General features: G+C 31.1%; 1 protein-coding gene across 4 annotated transcripts; it reads right to left on the bottom strand.

Moving 5' to 3' along the window:
• Positions 1 to 1,982: 1,982 nt before the first annotated feature.
• LOC111024125 (fatty acid amide hydrolase) lies at positions 1,983 to 22,430 on the bottom strand. 4 transcript variants are annotated; one of them, XM_022301731.2, is made up of 20 exons: positions 22,144 to 22,430; positions 20,146 to 20,255; positions 15,667 to 15,727; positions 13,611 to 13,798; positions 13,280 to 13,409; positions 12,942 to 13,019; positions 12,687 to 12,834; positions 11,362 to 11,474; positions 10,582 to 10,657; positions 10,418 to 10,489; positions 10,283 to 10,331; positions 9,873 to 9,947; positions 9,693 to 9,773; positions 9,399 to 9,502; positions 9,231 to 9,323; positions 8,044 to 8,112; positions 4,328 to 4,392; positions 3,560 to 3,621; positions 3,366 to 3,461; positions 1,983 to 2,276 (listed from the first exon to the last, which is right to left on the bottom strand). In XM_022301731.2, the coding sequence occupies exons 1-20, from the start codon at positions 22,244 to 22,246 to the stop codon at positions 2,214 to 2,216; spliced, it is 1,836 nt and encodes a 611-aa protein (XP_022157423.1). In that variant the 5' UTR covers positions 22,247 to 22,430; the 3' UTR covers positions 1,983 to 2,213. The 4 variants fall into 4 exon arrangements, with proteins under 4 accessions (XP_022157423.1, XP_022157425.1, XP_022157424.1 ...); XM_022301733.2 differs by lacking the exon at positions 22,144 to 22,430 and having other exon boundaries at positions 15,667 to 15,743; XM_022301732.2 differs by lacking the exons at positions 20,146 to 20,255; positions 22,144 to 22,430 and adding an exon at positions 16,126 to 16,534 and having other exon boundaries at positions 15,667 to 15,743.
• Between the last annotated feature and the right edge of the window lie 844 nt (positions 22,431 to 23,274).

Below are 23,274 nucleotides of genomic sequence, written 5' to 3'. Positions count from 1 at the left end.
TAGATACATAAGTGGTGGCACAAACCTAAAACAATAGGTTCTTGGGCTTTTGGCCCATTAATGATTCCTCTTTTTTTTTTCTTTTAATTTAGTTTGTATCCACAAACCCAACAAGTGGGTATTGCCTCGATATTCTTTAAAGAAGTCATCTATCTCAGTGTGAAGGGGTCGCTTCTATGAGGATTTGATTTACTCCTAAAAAGTTGACAATTCAAAGTTCTTTAACTACTGATCGGCTATGTAAGCTTCATAATTTTACTAAGGAAAGTTCAAAGTCTTAGACTACTTATTCTAACGTAGTTATTCTTCATGAGTAATCGTACACGCTTTAAAATAAATTTTATTCATGTGGGGGATTGTTGGAGTTTTTGATGAAATAAAGAAACACAACTTTTCGTGATAGGACGTGTCTTTTGTAACGGATACAACCTTATATGAAATGATATATCCTTTATCAAAAGACATAACCTTATACGAAAAGATATGACTATTTTAATGGCCAGAAATAGTCTACAAAATGTGGTTTCTTTTCAATTTTGAAAGATGAAAAATCTTCCCTCAAATTCTCCTTCCTTTTTCCTCTATATGATTACTTAAATACTAAGGTTCGTTGAGTCTTGTGCGTGAAGTGTTGCATTCATAGGTTGGTAAATCCATCTTATCCTCGAAGACAATTGCTTGTGAAACTTTGAGCACCATAGAAGGAACAAAATTGTCTTAAGGAAACAACGCTATTGTTGGGTTCAGATTGTTTAATTTCATGTTTGCTTAAGTTTTATATGCATATTTCTCTAACAAAAATATCTTCCTATCTCTATAGTCAAAGTGCTTCTGGCAAACAGGAGGAAAGGGAGGGAGGAAGAAGAAGAGGGGGGCTACCTGAAATTTTGCCTTAAAACTTTAAATTTTGAGTATTTTGACCAAATATAAAAGATATATGGTGTCAAATGAAGCAAAGATCAACTAATTAAGACATATCTTTGATGAAAAAGTTGAAATAACAAATTTATTCGAACGGTATAATTTTTACCCTCTATTTAATTTATACTAATTCACCCACTAATTTTAAAAAAAAAGTGATTAAAAAACAAAAATAAAGACTTACTAATTTAATGTGAATCAAGCTTTACATAAGATTAAGTTTGACTAGTACACAAAATCAATAAGTAATAAACTCTATCAAACTTATAAAGCAAAAAAAAAAACCAAAACAAAACAAAAACAAAAAAAAAACAAAAAACTCCAATGTCTATATATGTTTTATAATTCATTTGACACATAAGAAACTCAACTTCAAATAAAAATGATCACAGGCAATACTTTTTAAAATTTAACGTGAATATTATAATACTTATCCAAGTTCCTTTTTTTTTTTTTGCGAACTAACCAGCAAGCAAGAGTGAGAGTGAGAGTGAGTGAGAGCTAAAAAGGTTGGAAAAAAATATTTTAAAAAAATTAGGTCAAATTTCACTTGGACTCAAATTTTTAGGTCAATCCACTGGAATTCAAACTAAAAGTTTAGAATAAAAATTGATATACCCTACCAAATTTGGAGTTAGTTATTATTTTCCTGATTACAGTATCTTTTCCAACAATAGAGAAATGCCTTTCTTTCCGTTGTACAGGTGTGTATATATAGGAAGCCAGTTCTAAAAATTTGGCATGACTTTGTACAGTCTGCACATTAAGAATATTAAGAAGCCGCTTCATAGTTTTTCCAAAATATTATTTATTGTCCAACGAGACTTTAAAAAATAATAGACTATCATCAACAAAGAACAAAGAAAAGAGAGTAATTTAATTATTCAACATTCAAAATATAACTATTTTGATCTTGATATTGACCATCAATTATTTAAATAGACAGATAACATGACCTGAAATATATGTATTAGCATATTGATCTGAGCATGTATTAAAGCTACGTAGGTTGGTTGAGAACAATGACCTAAGGTTATTTCTAAAAGTTTAAGAACCAAAAGGAAATAAACATGAAACACATTTAAATTAACGAAACAACAACAAAGATGAGATATTAGTGTAGAAGTCCAATCTCTTCAGCAATTAAATACAGAACAAGGCTGGATTAAAATATGGCAAACCAACTCCTTTAGAACTCTTTATTCAACAAATTTACTGTAATGACCAATGAAAATTAAAGCAGACACACACCATGAATAAAAAACTTTGGAGGTTCCTGAACCTGAAGAGAGTTATTTTTGGCTGAGAAGATCATGAAAAACTTCTGGCCTTTTGTAATCAGCAATACAGAGAGCCTGAAACCAAATGCCCAAATATTATAAAAACTCAGCAGTGCAGTGTGATAGAAGAATTAAGATTAGCAAGACTAGTAATATTAATCCATCCAAGATCTAAAGACCAAAACAGACTTGGAAAGAAGGAAAAGGTTGAATCAGTGTCCACCTTAAACTTTCTTCATCAAGTCGAAACCTAAACTTATCAAAGTGATAATTATCAAAAAGTTTGTTATAATCCAATCCAACAACAGGGATTCTTAGTAAAACTAGGGATCCTCTAGAGATGTAGAAAGATGCAAGACTCTATGCTGATATTTGCTATAGTTGAATTATATATACACATGTAATGTAAGAAAGGAGCATGAAATTCATTTTATTCCCCTTGCCAATATTTTCGGAAGAAATAATTTCCTTTTATTTTGTTTGATAGGGATTTCCTAATTACTAATCATGAATATCGGTAAAAAAAAATTCCCCGCATGATTCTTTCTACAATTTAATCCTTCAATTAGTTAAACTCTCTCTTTTTTCTCGAAGATTTGTGGCTTGATATTAGCATTTTTATGGGTTGGATGCTGACTGTTTTAATCAAGTCAGAAACTTTTTAGTTGGACTTCGGCATTTCCACGCCTTTTTTATAGCTACTTGATTTTGTAGTTAAGTTTTGATATTTTCATGGTTGAGTTTGATCATTTCTATACCTTGATTTTAATTATTTGTTAATTTAGTTCTCTACTATGCCCCTAGAGTGCAGCCCAGTTGGCAAGGGCTTGAGGTCTCTTGATCATACTGGTTTAGAGGTCTCAAGTTCGAACTTTCTGGTGAGCTTAATACCAAAGATCCTTGATGTCTCTCGGGTTCGGGTCTTGAAGTAGGCATGAGTGCCCCTGAGTATAGGAGAACAAAGCTCTAATTCCCCGTTATCAAAACAAAAAAAAGAAGAAGAAAAAAAGGTCTTTACCACTTATTCAAGTATAAATTACACTAAAATTTACTTATTAAGCTATGAGTGGAGGAGCAAAATTGAACTTTTTCCCAAAAGAGAAACTAAAACAAAATACATATGCACAATTGGCAAAACAAAAAGGAGAGGGAAGACAACTTTACCTGCATTGCACATGCTATATGAATGAGGGTTGCTTCAGACCAAGGCCTGCCAATGAACTGGAGGCCTATTGGCAAACCTGTTTTATCATATCCAACCTGTAAAAGAAAGTTTTCCAAAGAACAAATCAAATAAATTATTGGTATATTAAAATCCCAAACAAAAATATTCAAGGATGAAGACATTATGATCTTACTGGCACAGTTACAGCAGGTAGTCCTAGAAAGTTCCCAGCTATTGAATACCTAACAAGTGCAGCTGAAGTGATACAAAGTTATCATTTCCACTTGTGTTTGAAATTGATCTCTTCATAGAATTCATTGAAAAATAAAATAAATGGTATGTTTGCAATATAATTGAAAGGCCAAATATATAACTCAATGTCTAATGTTTGAACAATTTAATAATTTTATCCCCAATCTTTTTTTTTTTTAATTTCAAATTTATTCTTTTTATGTATTTTTTTCAATCAAGTCCTTAACATCACAAAATGTTACGATTTGTTGACAAAATGAAGATGATCATCATGCTATGACAAAATACAATTATTAATTAAGTTGGAAATATAACCTGCTCATCTATAAAGTCACCTACACCCTTCATATCACTCCACCAATTCACCATTCGTCTCGAGATAATTCGTTGTTTTAGAAAATTGACCCATTAAAATACTGCTATACTTATAGTAACAACTAACGTCATAAAGAAATAAATAACTTTTAAAATTCACACATCATTCTTCTTAAAAACTTTTTAAATTATTCTATTGATATTCAACGAGAGCAAGTACTCGATTGAAAAAATTCCATACATAAAAGGATGAAATTGAAAATTTTAAAAGATTAATGACAAAATTGGAAAAAAAATGGAACAAACACTAGATACTAAACTGTATTATTCAGCTTAATTGCAAAAAAAAAAACATTCAAAATCAGAGCAAGCATGTCTATGTGTTGTTCTGTACCTCCGTTAATGTAGTCAAGTTCTCCGGTCTTGAGAGCATCATTCAAGATAGGGTAAGCAGTTACACTGTCGAATAAAATTTGAAAGGTAACTATTTTGATGACTACATTGGAGGAATTTGTGAACATATAAGAATATAGGAGCTTGCTTGGGAGACTTCTTTAAATAGTTTTTTGTCTCTTTTGAAACAGAATACAAACTTTTCATGATCATTGAAAAAAGTAAAAAGTAATGTCAAAATAAAGTATTTCTTAGGACCAACTCCACAATGAAGCTTTTATAAGAACCCAACTTAAATTAATTACGAAGGGAGTTTAATCTTAAACTCATTATCTATAAATACCCAGTGATGCAAATTATGTTCCAAAAATTGTGAAAGATCCATGAAAGTCCTGAAGTTGTAGTAGAGAATGCCAAAGCATCAAGCTAAAAAAACAATGAAGGACGAGATGATCCATGCCTACACAAGCTTTTAAACAAAGGTATACTAGAGGGACTCCAAAGAAGACCCTAAACTTTTTTGGGGCACTTTCCTATCAAAATTTACTTGGAGAATTCTTTTTCCAAGTTTTTTCCAACTAATGTTTGATTATGAAATAATGATTGAACCGAGAAGATGCCTAATGTGTGTATCTTCCAAATTCTCTTTCATCCTTTCCTTCCCCACTATTTTTATTTTCCAACAACAATAAGAGATCATTGAACTCACTCATTCATATCCCAGACAAGTTTCTTCTAGTCACAATATGCCGATTCTTTGAATGTTCATCCCAGATTTACAAGGCAGATTTCAACTTAGGTTCCACCATCACATAAAGATTTTGAAATTTCAATGAGTTGAGAATCCACCCAAACACCCTCCTAAAATTTAACTATTTCCATCAACTAGTTTAATCTAATTTCGGGAAGAAATAAAAATGTTATATTTATTCTAATACAAATACAAGTTCTTCTTATATAGGAAAATGACACATACCAATTTGGAAAAAACTAACCCAAATATTAACATAAATATGAACCACTAATTTTTACAACAATAAATATAAAATAAATCCAACACTCCTCTCAAGTTGGTTTAAAGATGTCTTTCATATAACCAGCTTGTCTAATTGTCCTTTTGAAAGAACTTTAGTTAGTATATAAACTATTTGTTATATTGTTGGAAGATAAGAGATACATACTATGCCAGCATCAATCTTCTCCTTTATAAAATGTTTGTCAACTTCGATATGTTTTGTTCTATCATGCAAAATTGCAATATGAGTTATAGCAATGGGAGCCTTATTGTAAAAAAAGAAACTCTTATAGGTGTCTCTTATGAGAGTAAGTAAATTCTTCTAGTATCCTTTTAATACGTATAACTTCGCTGTACATTCCACATGTAGAAAATTTGCCTCTGGTTACTGTTTTTGAAAGAACTTTAGTTAGTATAAAACTATTTGTTATATTGTTGGAAGATAAGAGATACATACTATGCCAGAATCAATCTTCTCCTTTATAAAATGTTTGTCAACTTCGATATGTTTTGTTCTATCATGCAAAATTGCAATATGAGTTATAGCAATGGGAGCCTTATTGTAAAAAAAAAAGAAAAAAAAAAAAAAACTCTTATAGGTGTCTCTTATGAGAGTACGTAAATTCTTCTAGTATCCTTTTAATACATATAACTTCGCTGTACATTCCACTTCAGCACTACTCTTAGCTACTATAATTTGTTTTTTACTTTGACATGTAGCTAATTCCCTCCAACTAAAGAACAGTAACCAGAGGCAAATTTTCTACATGTGGTACGTCCTACCCAATCTACATTAGTATAGACTTCAACTTGTGTCAAATAGAGATCATATTTTCACAAGCTTGGAATACGGAAGCGTTATCAAATGCAAGGGTACACAATTTAAGTGCAATATGTGGTATCACCTAAGGTTGATGGATAGATGGAGTGTAACACCCCAGGCCTAGGATTCAAGTTTAAGATTTGGAATTTAGATGACGACCTAGCATTCTCCTATGACCTCGATGCACGACATGCTTGACTTGAGTAGCTTGTGAGGGTGAAAACTGTCTCGGACCAATATAGGTCCTTTCAACATGCTTTGTCCCAAATAACGAGAGGTATGTAAAAAACAGGTCCTATTACGCCTATTCCTAAACCTAAATGGAATGTAAGGATGTCCCTACTCACATACTTCCTAAAAAATTTCTTAGGAGGTTACCTAACATAGAATTGCTTCAATTTGAGCACGCTGAACTCTGGAGGTCTTGTGATTGGATACTGAAAAGAAAGGTGCACCTTGTTGGCATAAATATTAACTATCAATTCTTTTAAGCCTCTTCTAATCCTGCTTACATGATCTCAAGATCCCTCTCATTTGAACGTGGCACAGGTTCATTCACGTACTCCCCTGCTCAGGCTTCACATGGAGGTTGTTAATAAAGGTCTATAAACTCATCTTCATCATGATGCAATGACAAGCCCATAATAAAGTTGAGCAAACTGGTTGTCTTCAGCCAGATTTGGCTACACCAGTTCTTTCTATAAATACCAAGTTTCTTTATTTTTATCTTTAAAATAAGGTGCCTATTTGAGGCAAGGTAGTGATAGACCACCAATTCTTCATGCACATGAAAGAAAGAGGTACGGACAGAGAAGCTAAGGTTTATTAGTTACCTAGGGGGCCCATTTGTAACTAGATGATGCAATTGTTTAGGGAGAGGAGAAGTTGAAAGGGAGAGAGTATCCCTTGTAAAAGAACCAAATCTGAATTAATCAATTCCAGTAACATTCTTGATAATAGCTCTGTTTCCATAAGCCTACAAACCGATCGCATTCCAGCTTATAATCCTCGTAAAGACAGAAGGACCCTAATCGAAGACTAAGAGGAAGGACATTCCTTTGTCCGATTTAGTGTTGAAATCAAAATTTCTGCTCTCTATTTGCCATATGGCTTCTTTTTCCCTCTATCGGTAGGAATCAGGTGAGATATAAACCTGATTATTTTTAATAATCCACCAGTCCCCCCCTAAAGAATCCTAAATATGTTGCTGAGTGATTCGCACATTTGTTGAGTGAGTCGAAATAATGTTCCATTTTGTCTTACCATAAGAATTTCTTATGCTCACAAATGTTCATTTCCAAAAAAGCATTTTCAAATGGCCAATCTGGGCCCACCTTTGCTTTTCCCTTAAAACCATATGTGCATATAGACTGAAACCTCCCTACAGTCGAGCTATTTTTCTCTCTATCAAATTTCACGAAAATATCAGGCCTCGGGCTTTCAAAAACTAAGCCTTCAAATTTTGAATTTTCTATTATTTAGAACAAAAGTTAATTAAAACTATATTTGGTGAGCACTTCTTACATTTGTTTTTTTTTTCCAATTTTTCTTTCTAATGGTTGATCTAATTTTGAAAACAACTAAAATTGTTCTCGTTTGAGGACATTGATTTCAATTTTCAAATGACAATAAGCTTAACTTCACTTGATCACAGTTTTAAAAACAAAAACAGAAAAACCATTTTAAAGACAGTTTCCAAGCAAGTCCTACACATTTTGTTTTCTGATTCATCTATATGTAAAAGAAAAACTCAAGTCTAACACTGATAGTTAAGTTGAGGAGTCACAAATAAAACACGAAATACATTTGCCACTTCAAGCCAATAATGACTATAAAATATAAATCCAGTTAAAGTTTTGAAACGAGATAATGAAAGTACCCTGTTGTCGGTGAAACGATGACATCAGCATGCATAAATATTTTCTGATGAAAGTACATCTGACGATTCCTGTGAATATTTATAGTTATTTAATACCACACAAGAGGAAATTCTAGCATTTGCGCAGCTCCAAGTGAGATAAATGATCAGTTTTTTCAAGAAGAAAGAAATTTTGACTAAGTTGTGCCAGCAATAAAGGAACCTTTACAAGGATGAAGGATAACAAGTTGAAACAAACAAGCGCAGTTAATATGAACTGTCGTCTCCCGTTAACAGAAGGGAGTTAAATAACAACTTCTAACTAATTAATCTCTCTCGACAGACAAACTTACAAACTCTCTCACAGATGTCTCTTTTATCTTTACCCACACTATCTCACTAATATCCCTTTGCATATGTTATACCGAACCAACTTTTTGTTATAAGTAATCTCTCTTCCGATATACGCACTCAGTTTCTTCTACAAATTTCCCTTTACAGTCAATTTCTCCCTACCCAAATGTTCTCTCACAACTAAGCTAAAAATTTCTCTTTACACACACTTTCTCTCTACACATAATTGCTTGAATATTTTTTACCATATACATAAGAAGTAGATGTTTTTGGAACTAAGAAATAACTTATGGTTATTCTAAAAAAACATCCGTATTAAAACAAACGCTATAATCCATAGAGGTTCAAAAGAATGCCTAGAATCTTGGATAGTAGACTGAGGTGCCTCTGACCACATGATGTGCAATGATGACGAATAATGTAATATCCTAATATAATTTTAAACTTCATATTGAAAATTTTCCTTCTTTTCTTTAGAGTCTTTCATTTATATAATATATTTTTTCCCATCTGTAATGATGTAAATATCATGTATATATGTGGTTATACTCAAGAAATATAGAAATACATCCTGATTTCTCCAGAAATTATTAAAGAGACAGAAAGCTGAGAAACATCCAGCAAGATATATAGGATTTCAAGTAGTTTCTCCTTACCCGTTCCACCTTATGATTATCAATTAATGGAAAGTATGAAAATACAATCCATTAAACATGTGAAAAGCAGCATTACTACAACCTCAATTTACTCATGCAAGAATCTTTTACTAAACTGATGTAACTTGTATATATTTTCGACAGTCTTGATTTCAAACCGTTGGGACTTTATGACAATTTCCTAAGCCACAATCTTACCTGATCTTCTGGGCTTTTATGTACTCCTTGCTAGTGAAAGAACCGTAAACTGCAAGTGCTACTCTTGCATCCCATCCTAGTTGTGCGGAATCCCTGATTCAATGGATTGAATAGTCTCAGGGTATATCCAACATAAATCAATTGGTAAATATTGTGGAGTCAACATACAACTTCTCAAGGTAAGAACTCAACGAAGTGCTGCACTCGGATGCAATTGTTGAATAGTGTGCTAACCGCATGACTTCTATCTCTGGGATAGTCACCTCTACAGTCTTTGAAGTAAACAACAAGATTAGCAGGCAAATTTCTGATGTTATGCCAATTGCTATTTCAGTCACCTCTACATGCATATTTTATGTTAATTATTCATTTTGTTGTTTATTTTAAGCTAGAGGATAGGTAAGAGACAGCAAAGGAACGAATTAAGCAGTATGTCAGTTTTTAAGAACGTTAATGCAGTACCTTCCAACCATGATGTTTTTGAAGTTTGTCCAAGGCAATGGAACAGCAAACTTTGATATCATCACTACAGTCGTTAAACCACTAATTATTTCAATTAGTGGTGTAAAAATGAATGAGATAATTTCAAAATACTACGGTACTTATCGGGAACATCAAATAAGTTAATGTTAAATTACTAACCTCGCCATACTTTGCCAATGTGATCGACGATATTGGGCTTGATGAGTTCAGCAAAGGAAAACAAAGTTTTGGTGGCTGGACGCACATAAGGTGAATCGAAAGACAAACAAAGGTTCAGGATATATATTGAAGATTTATAAAAAGAACATACCGTGACTCAAGTTGGCATGTATGCACACATCCATTAACATATACTGAAAATAAGCATGACATGCCCTCAATCATGCATATACATTAACTTAGTCTTCGTGTTAACATTATCATCAATCAACTTAAAGTTAAAAAAGAGGGAAATATGCACTGAGACGAGCTCCTGAAACTAATATTTTGACATAAATTTCATAACAGAACTTGTTAAACTTTGTCTTTAACGTACTATGGTACTATAATGATTTCAAACAAGCACTTGCCAGTATAGTATTCTGATGCGAAGGAAGTTTGCTGCCTATAGCTGCATAACTGAATAGCATATCAAGGTCAAAAAATTTTCCATCAAAACTCTCTCAAGTTGCATCAAGATAATGGAGAAAAGAAGGAACACTAACACAATAAATGCATCCTCAATTGTGCCTGCTATTATCCCTACCATCCCAACAGTCCAATTCAGAGGAAGAACACTGTTAAATACAGAATGTACTAACCAAATTATATTGAATTGTCAAAGGTATAAATGTAGAGATGTTATTTTTCAGTAGACATAAGTTGTCACCCAGAATGAGGAACACGGCCAAATGTTGGCTTAAAACCAACAACTCCACAAAGTGATGCAGGGATTCTCACAGATCCTTCATAAAATTACCAATGAAGAGAATTTAGTTGCAAAATATATAAATTATCACACAATTTATAAGAAGAAGCCAACTTTATTGAATATCTTAATATACATAGATCTCTAAGAGCTAGTTAATTTGTGTTGATGATGTCGTCTTCAATGGAATAAGATTAATTTGACTAGGTTTCAGATTTTATGTGAAATATGTAAACTATCAAATGCTTAAAAGTTCCGCCATTAAAAAGACGAAAAATTGATAACTTCCACATCCTTTTTTTATTGCAGAATATGGAAACAATATTAATGAGACTATTTGGCCACAATTATACTTTTTGTTTTAAAAAGAAAATTTCTCTTTAGAAAATACATGGTAGGTAAGAAAGTTTCTTTGTGTATGTTGTATAATCTTTCTAAATAAAACAGGAGTAGGAAAATGTTGCAGGATGGAATTATGAATTTTTAATAGAAAGATGATAAGAGAGGACAGCGGTAGGATAAAAATGGAAATATAGGGAAAAACCAGAGATTAGAGAGTGGGAGGAGAAAAGCTAGTCTTTCAAAGATAATGTTATCATTAGGTTAAATTATACCTTTTGTCTCAGTACTCTCATGTTTGTTGAAAGTATCAATTTCATTCCCAAATTTTATTTTAACTGAATGGACTTTAACAGTCATGACTATGACCTTTAGCACTGCCTTATTCATAAATAAAATTACCTCCTCCATCAACACCTAGAGCAGCCGGACATAATCCTGCAGCAACGACTGCAGCAGATCCACTAGAAGAACCTCCACATATCCTGTTTGTATTATATGGATTTCTTGTTGATCTACATGACCAGTTTAAAAAATATTTAGCCCTCTAATAGACAAACTGGAGTTCAGTGAGGAAATATGTAAAGAAAGCCACGTCATGCTGTAATGTATACTATATTTTTGGTGCAAGGCATGGTACTAAGGTCTATGACACAGTCCATATACTACAAATATACATTGTATTTTATTATTTAACACTTCTATATTTTTTTTTTTTTAATTTCAAAACATAACGTTGATATGCCCAATCTGATTGTATTCATATTTATATCAATGTTCATGCTCCTTATATATCATGAATCCATAATACTACAGCAAAACTTTAGCACACGTTTAATTCATAAGGCTAAATTATACAAAATGCTCTAATATCTAGTTTGTGTTAATTTATTCGATCATAACACAATCTTTGATTTGTTGCAAAGAAAGACCTCTCAGCTAGTGATTTTCCTTATAATTAAAACTTTTAAAATGTTGTCAAGTCTCTATTTCCTCTAAGAGATCATGAATTCAAACCCTAACTCGTATTTGCAATGTAATATTCTAAAAAAAAATTTAAAACATTAAGGGCAAAATTGAAACCAAATAGATTGATTAGAAGTGAAATTAAAACCAAATAAATTATCTACCAATTTTGCTCCTAACATTTTAAACAATTTTACCCTAATTTTTTAATTTTCGTTTGTCACTTCGACAGGAATTGCCAAGGAAGGGTTAAACAAAAATAACGACAACAACTACTTACAAAATTGGAGGTTACATTGAAATTTTTTAAATGTTGAGGATAAAATTAAAACTAACTATAGGACATCCTTCCATTGGTGCTCTCATCAAAGGCTTCTAGATGTGCTTTTCTCATATTCAATATATTGGTGTAGCTTTTGCAAATTGAAGGAAGTGATTTTAGTTGTTTCGGCTCGTCGTTTTGTTATGATATTAGGCATTTGTTCTTTAATGTTTTATTCTCTTGTAATTTTTGGAGATTTATTTTTTATTTGGCCATTTTGTCTTTTTTTCACTCCCTTTCAGAGTTTGTATCGTTGAACATTTTTCTTCCAATTCATCTATCAATGAAAAGTTTGTTTCTTGTTCAGGAAAAAGAAAGGGAAAAAAAAAAGTTTATAATTTAGCCTTTATAAAATGCAAAGTGGTAAAGTTATTAAACATCAACATGAAGATTATGGTATTCTTAGTTACAAAGCAAGAAACAGATCAGATCTTCTCACCCGTGATGAGGGTTTATTCCACTTGTTCCAATACCAAGTTCATGCATATTGGTTTTCCCTACAATTAGGGCACCACATAACCGGAGACATTTTACACAGCTTGCATCACCTGTACAGGACCTTAGTTTGTGCAGCCAACTTGTCCCTCCTACAAGAACAAGATGCCACCAAGCACTAAAATAAAATAATCTTGCATGCATGAGAACGTTTTTGACTTTATCACTGCGAGTGGGAAAACGAAAAACACCAAATTACCTGTAGTAGGATATGGTAAACAATCTATTTCATCCTTGATAGCAATTGGAACTCCATCTAGAACTGAAAGGGGTTCTCCTGGGATGAATCAAAATGAAAAGGAATAAAACTGAGAGGAAAAACTAGAATAGTTTCTCACAAGAGCAACATACTAACATCATAAAGGGAAATGTAAATCTTGAATGACCAAAGTTGACCAACGGAGATGAAAGAAACTGAAGGCAAGGAAAAGAATGACAAGATAATAGTTTACTGATACAGATCTGACTCAATTGCTGGAAATTATTTCATGTGTGCAGTAGAAAAGATGAACTTTTCTTCCCAATGCTAATAGGTACCGTTTTCATAACGATAAGTTGATTCGGCTGCTTGCTTTAGAATATCTTCAACATTATAATTAATGAAGAACGACATGTTCAATGGAGGTTTGGATGATTCGCTCACAGCTGCGATGAATCTCTCTGCAACCTATAAAATAAAAGATAATTCGAAGCTCATATGAAGCATATCACAGACTGATAACTAAACAGGCACTGATGTGTGAGAAGACAAATTTGAAATTCATTTAAATAAGGTCTCAGAACTCAGAACAGTTAGTTTTTCTTCACAGAAAAAGAGCACTATGAACACGATATTCTCAAAAATATGAAAAGCAAAAAGTTGGCTTACAGTTAGAGGAGTTATTGTTTTTGAATGATATGCCCTTGAATAGTCCATTATTGTCCAGCGGTGAAATGAGGGGTTCAAAGAATTTACTTCTCTCTGTGACCATGTAGGCAGACAACTAACTGCCTCTTGAACTTGTTCCATTTCAGATAGATCTAAGCCTATGTACTTGACCTCTTCACTTTCTTTTTCTGCAAACCAATGTAAATTTTCATGAAGGAAAAATATGAGTTTCTCGATGTAAAATATGTGAGCTATCTAACCAAGAAACTGAGCAGGACTGAAATGTGCAAGACTGTAGAGTGGTGGATGATTCCAAGATTGACTGAGCAAAACTAAAAACTGTGACCGTGTCCAACATCTTACCAAGTGTTCACTGTTCACAATATTAACCAAATAATCAACTTGTGAGTAATTGGAAAATAATAATAAACAAAAGGTTTAAGTTTGCATTATCAGAGATTGAGTATTAGGGTCACACTGTGGGGCAGTTGTGGATGACTTCAAGATTGAGGTGATACTAGGGTGGTGAGTCCCAACCAACCTAAAAGAGCTTCGCAGGTTTAATTTACCTTTAATTTTGGAAAAAAATGCCTCAAGTAATGGATTGGGGGCAGTGCTTTTGCAAGAGTAACGTCCTATAACTTACTACAGCCCTTGAAGTGGCTAATGTATTTTTTTTAAGGTGGGTTGTGAGGTTGTATGAAATTTCTAGAAGTCTGGTTTCTGACAGCAGCCAAACTCTCACGTCTTGTCTAGACAAAACGGTCTGAGCTATAAGGCACTCAGCTTCATGGCGTACTGTTTACCATTCTCAAAGTGGTTGCTAAATTGACATTTGGAAGCATGTCTTCGATGTTATTCATACCAAAGGCTAGCTCAGTGAGAGAAATGGCTAACATGGGCCTGAGTACAACTATAATACCTCATTTTCATACTATTACTAAGGAAACCTCTTTCAAAATTCTGCATGGTTGCTATCCTTTCCCACTTATATCCTATCATTCTAACTCTTTGTCGGTCTTATTTGTTGGCCATATTTTAATGGATAGGGATGCTATGCTAGTTAAAGTCAAGTCCCAATTAACAAAAGCTTTGTAACGACATGTCAATTCCACCTCAGGAAGTGAAGGCATGCAATTTGATTCGGGAGAGCTGGTGTACCTCAAATTACAGCCCAACCATCAAGAAGTTGTAGCCACCCGGCCCTCTTACATGTTGGCCCCTTGGTTGTACGGCCTTTTTCCATATTTTGAAAATGGTGGGTGTTGTTGACTATGAGCTCAATTTGCCCCAAGGAGGAAACGTACACGTCATTTTTCATGTTTCTCAACTATATAGGTAGCAAGAACATGGTCCAACCAATGTAAACCTTCTACTATTATTACTGGCTTCTGAGTGAAATTTGAGGCTGATGCTGCGTTAGGGGTTCCGAATATGGAAAGTGGAGAAAGATCAGTACAGGTTGTAATCTTATGGGAAGACATGTCTTCTAAAGATAACACCTGGGAACTAGTTGATCGCATAACTGAACAGTTCCTTCATTTTCACCATGTGTACAAGGTAGCTCCTTTTAAGGCAAGGTATTGACAGGTCCCTCTTAGATATTAAGATATACTTTACTTAATAAAATCAATAATAAAGGTAAGACGGGAAATGCAAGGTCATCTGATATGAGAAATTATTCAGGTTAGTATTTCACTAGTTGAGTTGAATCTTGTTTTGGGAGAAGGTAAGCTTTCAAACTATTCCAGTTAGTTACATCGGCTTATTAATTGTGTTATATTATTGTTGACTTAATATAGTCTAGCTAAACTCGCTATAAGCTTCTAATAATCTAGTAGTATTAAGATTCTAAATTTGCCATTATTTTCTACCAATAGGCGTTCTGGTAAGCTTGGAGTTCGTGTTTTCTAGAATTCCTGAGAATTTGTTTGAGTTCTATCAGACGGAACAGGCAATGGCTTTAAGAGTTCATTTTTTATATATTACAAAATGAGCGACATTGCACAATGTTCTGTGAAGTTATGAAACCTGAAAAATTAGAAAGATAACATACCTTCAACGGGATGCAAAGGAATAAAAGCCGGTGACTCTTCTATCTCCGCATTTGCAATGAGCTGCATAACTTTGACGCTAGTAAGCAATAGAAAATAGCATCAAACATATAAAAGTTATTTTAGTTTCTAAAACAATTCACAGCTGAAAGCAACCTACAAACTAAACTTAACCCATATAGATAACACGTGCTTGGGTTTCATCATGCTCAAGATGAAATAGTAACAACTTTTTCTCCTTCATATTTGAACTAACAAAAACATTACTAATCACTAATTCCATAACTCAATAAGATAGCCTAGAGCTTGAAAATACAGAACATGTCAGAGTCTGCCAACTCTACCACTCCATTCATCAATACACATGTCAAGAACAACAATTTCATAGATTCTTATAAAAATTTCAAAAGGAGTGAGGCAATTAGGTTGAAGTTATGTTCGTCACCACAGAGAGCTTATACCTTGATCCAATATAGGGTTTAAAGAGCAAACTTATGTACAACCCAGCCTTCTGCAGAATAATGTAAAAAATCCCTCGACAAAATTGGCAATCCGAAAATGGAAAATATCCCATAGTCGTTTCCTTGTGTAAACTTATCGAATAACAAGAACATTGCAAATGGGAGTAAAAATTCGAGCAAAATTACACCCATTTCCATTCCACCCCAAAAATGCTTCAACAGCGAACAAAATTCTCTCCGTTTTCTCATCTTGTTTGTCGAAGCTTTGCTCATAATTTCGCCTCTCATCTCTCAGAAACATCAGATTCGAGAGCAATATGATTCATATCGATCGTTAGAATTTTCGTTAACTTCTGCTATGCATTTCATTTCACATAACAAATTTGGCCAAAAACAGATTACTTCTGTTTCGCGTTAACAAAAGTTAATTTAAATTTCGTGATTCGAAATCTGAGAAATTGTTTTAATTTTTTTTAATCTCTTTTTTAAAACAATTTTTTATCTTATTTTAAACAGAAATGAATTAAATTAAATTTTTTTATATTTTTTTAAAAGACAAATAAAATAAAAATTTTATTGATTTAGCCTTTTAGTTTAAATTTATTAATTAGAAAAGAAAACGAAAATAAAAAAATTATTTAGATTTGTAATTTAATTTAGTTTTAAATTTTTAATTTAAATTATAAATTATAAATTAAAAGAGAAGATTTTCTTTAAAATTTTATGAAATGCCATAAGATCCAACCATTTTGTTTCAAAAAAATTTTACCTAAGAATAGGGTTTGAAATCTTCATTCAAAATTACGAAGTGCCTAAAATATGAACAGTGGATTAGAAAGTAGATTTGAACTGATCAACTACTTCTAATCAACTACTTCTAAGCCCATAATATAATCTTGAAAATTTTTCTCTCTATTAAAATTATAGTTTTCTAATCTATCTACTATTAAAAAAATTTAATAGTTTTCTAAAAAATTAAAATAGTTGTATCAATTTTCATGTTAAGAAAAAAAATAATAATAAATCAAATACTAGATTTCAAGAAAATATTTTACTTAATTAAATATTAATATATATTTTATCTTCAAAGAAAACAAAAATTAAATAAATTAATAGATAAATTAATGAAGGAACTAAAACAAAATTATATACATAAAAGAAATATTATCTTTAAACTAAATATTAAATAATATATATTTATTATTAATGTGGGATTGGATTGAGTTGAGACACCTTTTAAATTATATTTCGACTCAAACAACCTTCTTAAATAATTAGTTACGCTCAATCCAACTATGAAATTTTTAGGACGACTCAACCCATAAAATTTCAATTTATTTAAACTCAACGTACAAGTTTGAAGGAGAATTATGTTGAAATAAATTATACTGTTTAACACCTTTATTAAATACTTTACAAGTTTTTTTTTAATACAACATCAGACTTTTTTTTTCACCTAAAGGATAGCTTGGGTGGTTTGGGACAGCAAGCAATGACTTGTTACATATGTACGAGTATGGAGTAAATTTTAAGTTTAAATTGAAATAAATTATTTACTTTGAAAGATAAATTTGTTTTTTATATATGCTTTTTCAGAAAAATAATAATAATAATAATTTGGATGTCAAATCATCTCTAGAAATAGGAAGAAAAGTATAAGGTTGAGAAGTATTGTTTTAACATAGTCATACACTTTATAAGGTAGTTTTAGAACTAATTGTAAGAGTAGAGTACATAAATCGTATATTATCAACACGATTTCTTTAAATTGCGTGAAAGTATCCCCATTTAAGAGTAATAGGAAAAAGGAGAAGTTAATTGAAGTTGCTGATTCTGGAAAAGTTTGAAGGGGATATAAATTATGTGTCATTAATACAATTTATTAATGCTAATTAATTGTCCATTTATTGCATGGATGTCAAGTGGACTCATTTTCTCTCCCCTCTAGCCACTCATTTTAGTTTTCCTTAATTTTTATCGTATCAAGAAGATGAACAGTTTTATAAAAAAAAACAGCCTCAGACGGAAATTTTCAAAAATTATTTAAAAAGTGACAGTTTATAGTCATCAAAACGAATAATGACAGTTTGTAGTCTTCGAGATCGTAAGTTCAAATCTTTACTTCTGCGTGTTGTACTCGTAGCTGTCATCTTATGTAATTATGTTATAAGACAGTTGTTTTTAGAGTTAAAGTCAATTTTTTCCCTTAAATTTGTAGCTCCAAGGTAGAGGCATAATTAAAACCAACTAAATTATAAAAAAAAAATGTCCCCAACTTTGATAATTGACTTCAATTTTCCCCTAACATTTTAAGATTCTAAAAATTATCCTCAATTTTTTAGCATTAGGTTTTTTTTTTTTTTTGAAACACAGCATGTGATGGTTATCCCAAAAGAAATTGCTAAGTGAAGATTTTTTGAAAAGTAAAAACAAATAAGAAAACTAAAGGTAGAATTGAAATTTTGAAAATGTTAAAGGGTAAAATTAAAACCTAAGTGGATATTTTGTATAATTTAACCAATATCTTATTGTTTTTTAAATTAAAAATATATATATATACAAAATATCACATTATTATTTTGCCACTTTTGTAATTCCTTCCAATCGAAATTGGACAGCGAATAGAAACAGTAATAAATATTTGTGTTTTTTTTCTTTTTCTTGTTTAATGAATATAAATATCCGTCAACATATCGACATTTCCATGTCCTTAGGTTCGACATCATGAGAAATAAATTAACTTTCTATAGCATTATAAAAAAATCAACAAAATATGAAAAATATTAACAAAATATGACTAACATAGACATAATATTAATATTAATAATTTTTAACTTATTTAAAAATGATAAAATGCTTATTTAATCTAAATATTTTTTCACAAATTTTTAGTTTTTATAAATATTTCAGAAATATTCACCCACAGTGATATTTTATATAGATGCTTCTATTGTCATATTCATAATATTGAGATATTTAAAATGTCGAGTTGAATAATAAATATTTGTTTGGAAAAGAAAAATGGAAATGAAATTGTAATAAAGAAGGAGTGGGTTAGTGGGAGATGTTTTAATGGACGCGACCAAACTTCCAAAGGTTAAAGAGCTGTCATTTTCTGTACCCACACCACCAATCAATCACCAAAAGTTTCACCAAATTATTCATAATTTTATTCACATATATATATATATATATATAATTCATAATTTATTTAGTTTTTTTAGTACAATAATTTATTTAATCATGCTTCGTTTTAAAATTTATATTTATTGAGTTATTTGAATTAGATTTCAATTTGATTCTGAATTTTCAAATACAACATTTTTTAGAAACTTATGTTTTTTTGTCCCTCTTGTCATATTTTTGTTAACGTAACTAACATAAAGCATACAAAATGTTTATTTAAATTGTTTTTCAAGTCGATGTGAAATAGTAAATTTGTTAGGTTACTTTCGATGCAACGGTTAAATAAAATTTTTGAAGAAAATTTTGAATCTCTAGATCACCATTGTGCTTTTTGACAAGTAGGAGAAGAACATAGAAAAGGAGAGGAGATAGTTTTTCTTCTTCTTTTTTTTTTTTTTATAAAAACCTGTCAATTTTGGTTAAAATAATATTCTTTCTTGACTTACTCACTAGGTAGGAGGTAAGTATAAAACTTTCGTTTTAGAATAAGAATAAAAGCTAGTTAAATTTGGTTAAAATGATACCTTTTCTTTCTTATTGACCGGTGAAGAGGAGGTAAATATGATTTTCTTTTAAACAAGATAACAAAATATATCTTCATTTTGAATAAATTATACATTACCTATTAAATTTTCACAGGGATTAAAGGTATATTTCTTCGCATGGTTTTAGATCTAACCACTTTAGTTACAGTTGGATAAGTACTAAAATCAATATTTTCATCGACATTTCACGGAATAGTACTAAAATCAATATTTTCATCAACATTTCACGAATTTATGCGTAATTAAGTGGTTGATAGAATTAATGAGGGAGAGAGAGGAGAAAACGTACCTTGAAGATGAGATTGTTGGCCTTGAGAACGTACAAGAGCATGTTCCCTAAAATCCTCATTTCCAAAAGCCATGCGAATATTTTCACCGCAATCCCAACCATGCGAGGAGCTAAGCCAACCAAAAGGGAATTCCAATCCATTAAGTTATATTTTTTAAAAAATATATTTGCTGATATATATGTTTTTTTTCCTAAAACTAATTAAAATTAGACGTATTCAAAAATTACATCCTAAACTTCCATAATTGTATTTAATAATTAAGTTTTTGAATTTAAAAAAGTGTCTAGTCAGTTAACAAATTTTCAATTTTGTATCTATACTAAAGAAATCGAGATTTCAGTGATGACAAAAAACATCATTGAAGATCATTAACAACGAAAAACAATCCGTCGCAACCATCGTTGTTGAAACACAATCGTTGAAGCTTTTAATACATTCCTAGATTTTAAAAAATGCTCGGTTTAGGACCCATTAGACATCTCAAAACTTTTTAAAAAAATGTTTAAGAGATCATGAATCTACTTAACACAAGATTAAAAGTTCCAAGATTTACTATATATATATTTTTTTTTCAAGTAGATCAATATAAAATATAACCCTCTTAAACTTCTTATTACTTTTTCAAAATAGTTACAATAATATAAGAATAGTTTTTTTTTTCAAAATTAATATCTTAAATAATAGCAATCGATATGTATTTTTAATGTAAAAACCATATTATAAAATATAACCCTCTTAAGCTTCTTATTTTGGCATGACTAAAATCACATTTGCTATTGTCAAAATCACTTCCCTTCCCATTGATCCAACAAATTAAAAATTTTATTTAAAAAAGCTTAAAATCACTCTAAATTGATTTTTAATGCATCACTTAAAAACCCAATTATATTTAAATCTCTTCTTCTAAAACCACAAAATATATAATCTTTTCCAAAAACACCTATACTTTTAATCAGTTATTGACTACATATTTATACAAAACAATTATTTATAATTACACAACTCGAACCTCGATTGATTAAGACATGTCATAAATTAAAAAGTCGAGAGGTCTAACTTAGAAGTTATACTCAGACGGTCAGGTGGTTGAACTTAAAAAAGTATATATTTATAAATGTCATTGTTTTGCAATATTTAATTTTACCTGTCCTAGAAAGCAAGAGAGAGGGAATTTTACGCAGATAACAAAATTGGTATCTTCTCTCTGACAGCTCAGAGAATTAAAAGCATTACAAAAATTAGGAATTTTTTATGTGTGAAAAAAAATTCCCCTTGGGATCTTCGCCGCATTTGGCTGCCCAGAAGTTAAACCAAAGCAAGTGAAAAATAATTTCTCGTTGCAATTCCAATTCCAATTCCATTTCTGTTCTTTTTGTTTTTAGATTTGGAATATAAGAAATTTACAAAATATCTATTTTGTAGATTTATTTTTAAAATTGATTTTAATCCTGGTGGAAATTTTGAAAAGATTTTTCAAGCCTTGTTTGGTAAGGCTTCATTTTCTTATCTCTAATTCTTCATTTTTTATATAGAAAATTGAATTGCATAATTTCAACATCGATAATTCAAGTACGATAAAATAAATTTTTTAATTAATTTTTTGGAACAAATTAGAAATGAGCACAAAAAGAAATAAACTTGTTTTGGTCGAAACATTGTTAGTAGAAAAATGCTTAAGAAAATTGGAAGTAAAAAATGAGAACGTGGTCCCAATATCTTCAAACTTTTTAACTTTGAAACTTTAAGCATAATTTAGAGCACTATTCCATGTTATAAACTCATTTGACTGAGATTCAATTTTCAAACCTGTTCCATCACACGCATGTTCAAAGATACTAAAAACAACATAAAATACAACTACTGTTTTGAAATCACCAACCAAACGCACGTAGAAAGCAAATCAACGGAAGAAAAAAGAAGAATTCACTGGAGAATTCGAAGTCGAATTCGGAGGAAGGCGAGGAGAGAGAGAGAGGGGAAAATGAAGAGAAGGGAACCTTTAACATGAGCTTTGAGGTAGAATTCAGAGCTTGTGGGACTCAAATCAACATCTTTGGCAGGCTTGTAAACAACTCCACCAGAACTGAACAGCAAACCCATTAATGCAACACAGACAAACAGCCTTCTCACTTTCTTCACAAAAACCCTTTCAAGAATAATATTGCCGACGACGGAGAGAGCAAGAAAAACACCCACTTTACAATTATATATATTTGGCTGAAAAAACTAAGCTTATAGAGAGAGAGATTCTTTTTTTTTTTTAAATTTATTTTTGAGATGAGAGAGATAGAGTTGGTTGGAGCGGATGGCATTTTCTGGTCACAAAAGATTATTGGGGTAAGTTTGGGTTGGTTGGAAATTGATTGACCTTAATCAATATATTAATAATAGTTGTTCCTTTTCTTTTTTTTTTTTTTTTTAAACTTTTTTAGAAGGACCTTACCATCATTGAGAAAAAACTATGCTCACCTTGGAGTAATAGTTTGTAAATTTTTGGAAGATAACCCTTTTGGGTTTTGGCCCTTTTTTAGTATAACAATTTGGGGATATTGGGATTGAACCTTCAATTTGAAGGAAATGAATACATGCTAATTATCGGCTACGTACACATTGGTTGGTTTGAGTGAGTATTTAATTTGGTAGATGTCAAAGCGAGCATAACTCAGCATTAATTGAGGTTGTCAATTCGATCCCCCACTCCCACGTGTTGTAGTAAAAAAAGTTTAGTATATGGATACTAGGATTATTTGTTAAAAAAGGACTAAGATAAACATTTAAATAGTTAAAAATCAAAATTTTATTTTGATCTGTTAACTTTTAATTATTATATTTTGGTCTCAAGATTTTCAAAAGTGTTTTTGAACTTTAAATTTGTGTTCTACTTTTTGTCGAATTTTTTAAAAATATATTTTATTTTAGTTCTTGAAATTTTAGAAAATAATTATCAATTTAATGAATAAATTATGTAGCTTTTATTATGTTTATATCAATTAATGTGCTAATGGAAATATATATTGAATACACAGTTGACCAAATATTCGGTATTAAAAAAATTAGTGACAAAATAATAACAAAAACCAAAATTATTTAATTATTTATTTTTTTTAGAGACAAAAATCAAAATTATT

Source organism: Momordica charantia (assembly GCF_013281855.1).
Source record: "Momordica charantia cultivar OHB3-1 chromosome 1 unlocalized genomic scaffold, Mcharantia_2.0 BLBB01000001.1, whole genome shotgun sequence".
NCBI classification, from domain to species: Eukaryota; Viridiplantae; Streptophyta; class Magnoliopsida; order Cucurbitales; family Cucurbitaceae; genus Momordica; species Momordica charantia.
This window is presented reverse-complemented; position numbering and strand designations above follow the sequence as displayed.

Coding starts and splice junctions, on each gene's coding strand:
- LOC111024125 (XM_022301731.2), bottom strand. CDS start 22,246: ATGGGTTTGCTGTTCAGTTCTGGTGGAGTTGTTTACAAGCCTGCCAAA. Junction 10,490..10,581: donor GGCCGTGTTCCTCATTCTGG/GTGACAACTTAT, acceptor TGTATTTAACAG/TGTTCTTCCTCTGAATTGGA. Junction 4,393..8,043: donor ATCGTTTCACCGACAACAGG/GTACTTTCATTA, acceptor TTTATTCGACAG/TGTAACTGCTTACCCTATCT.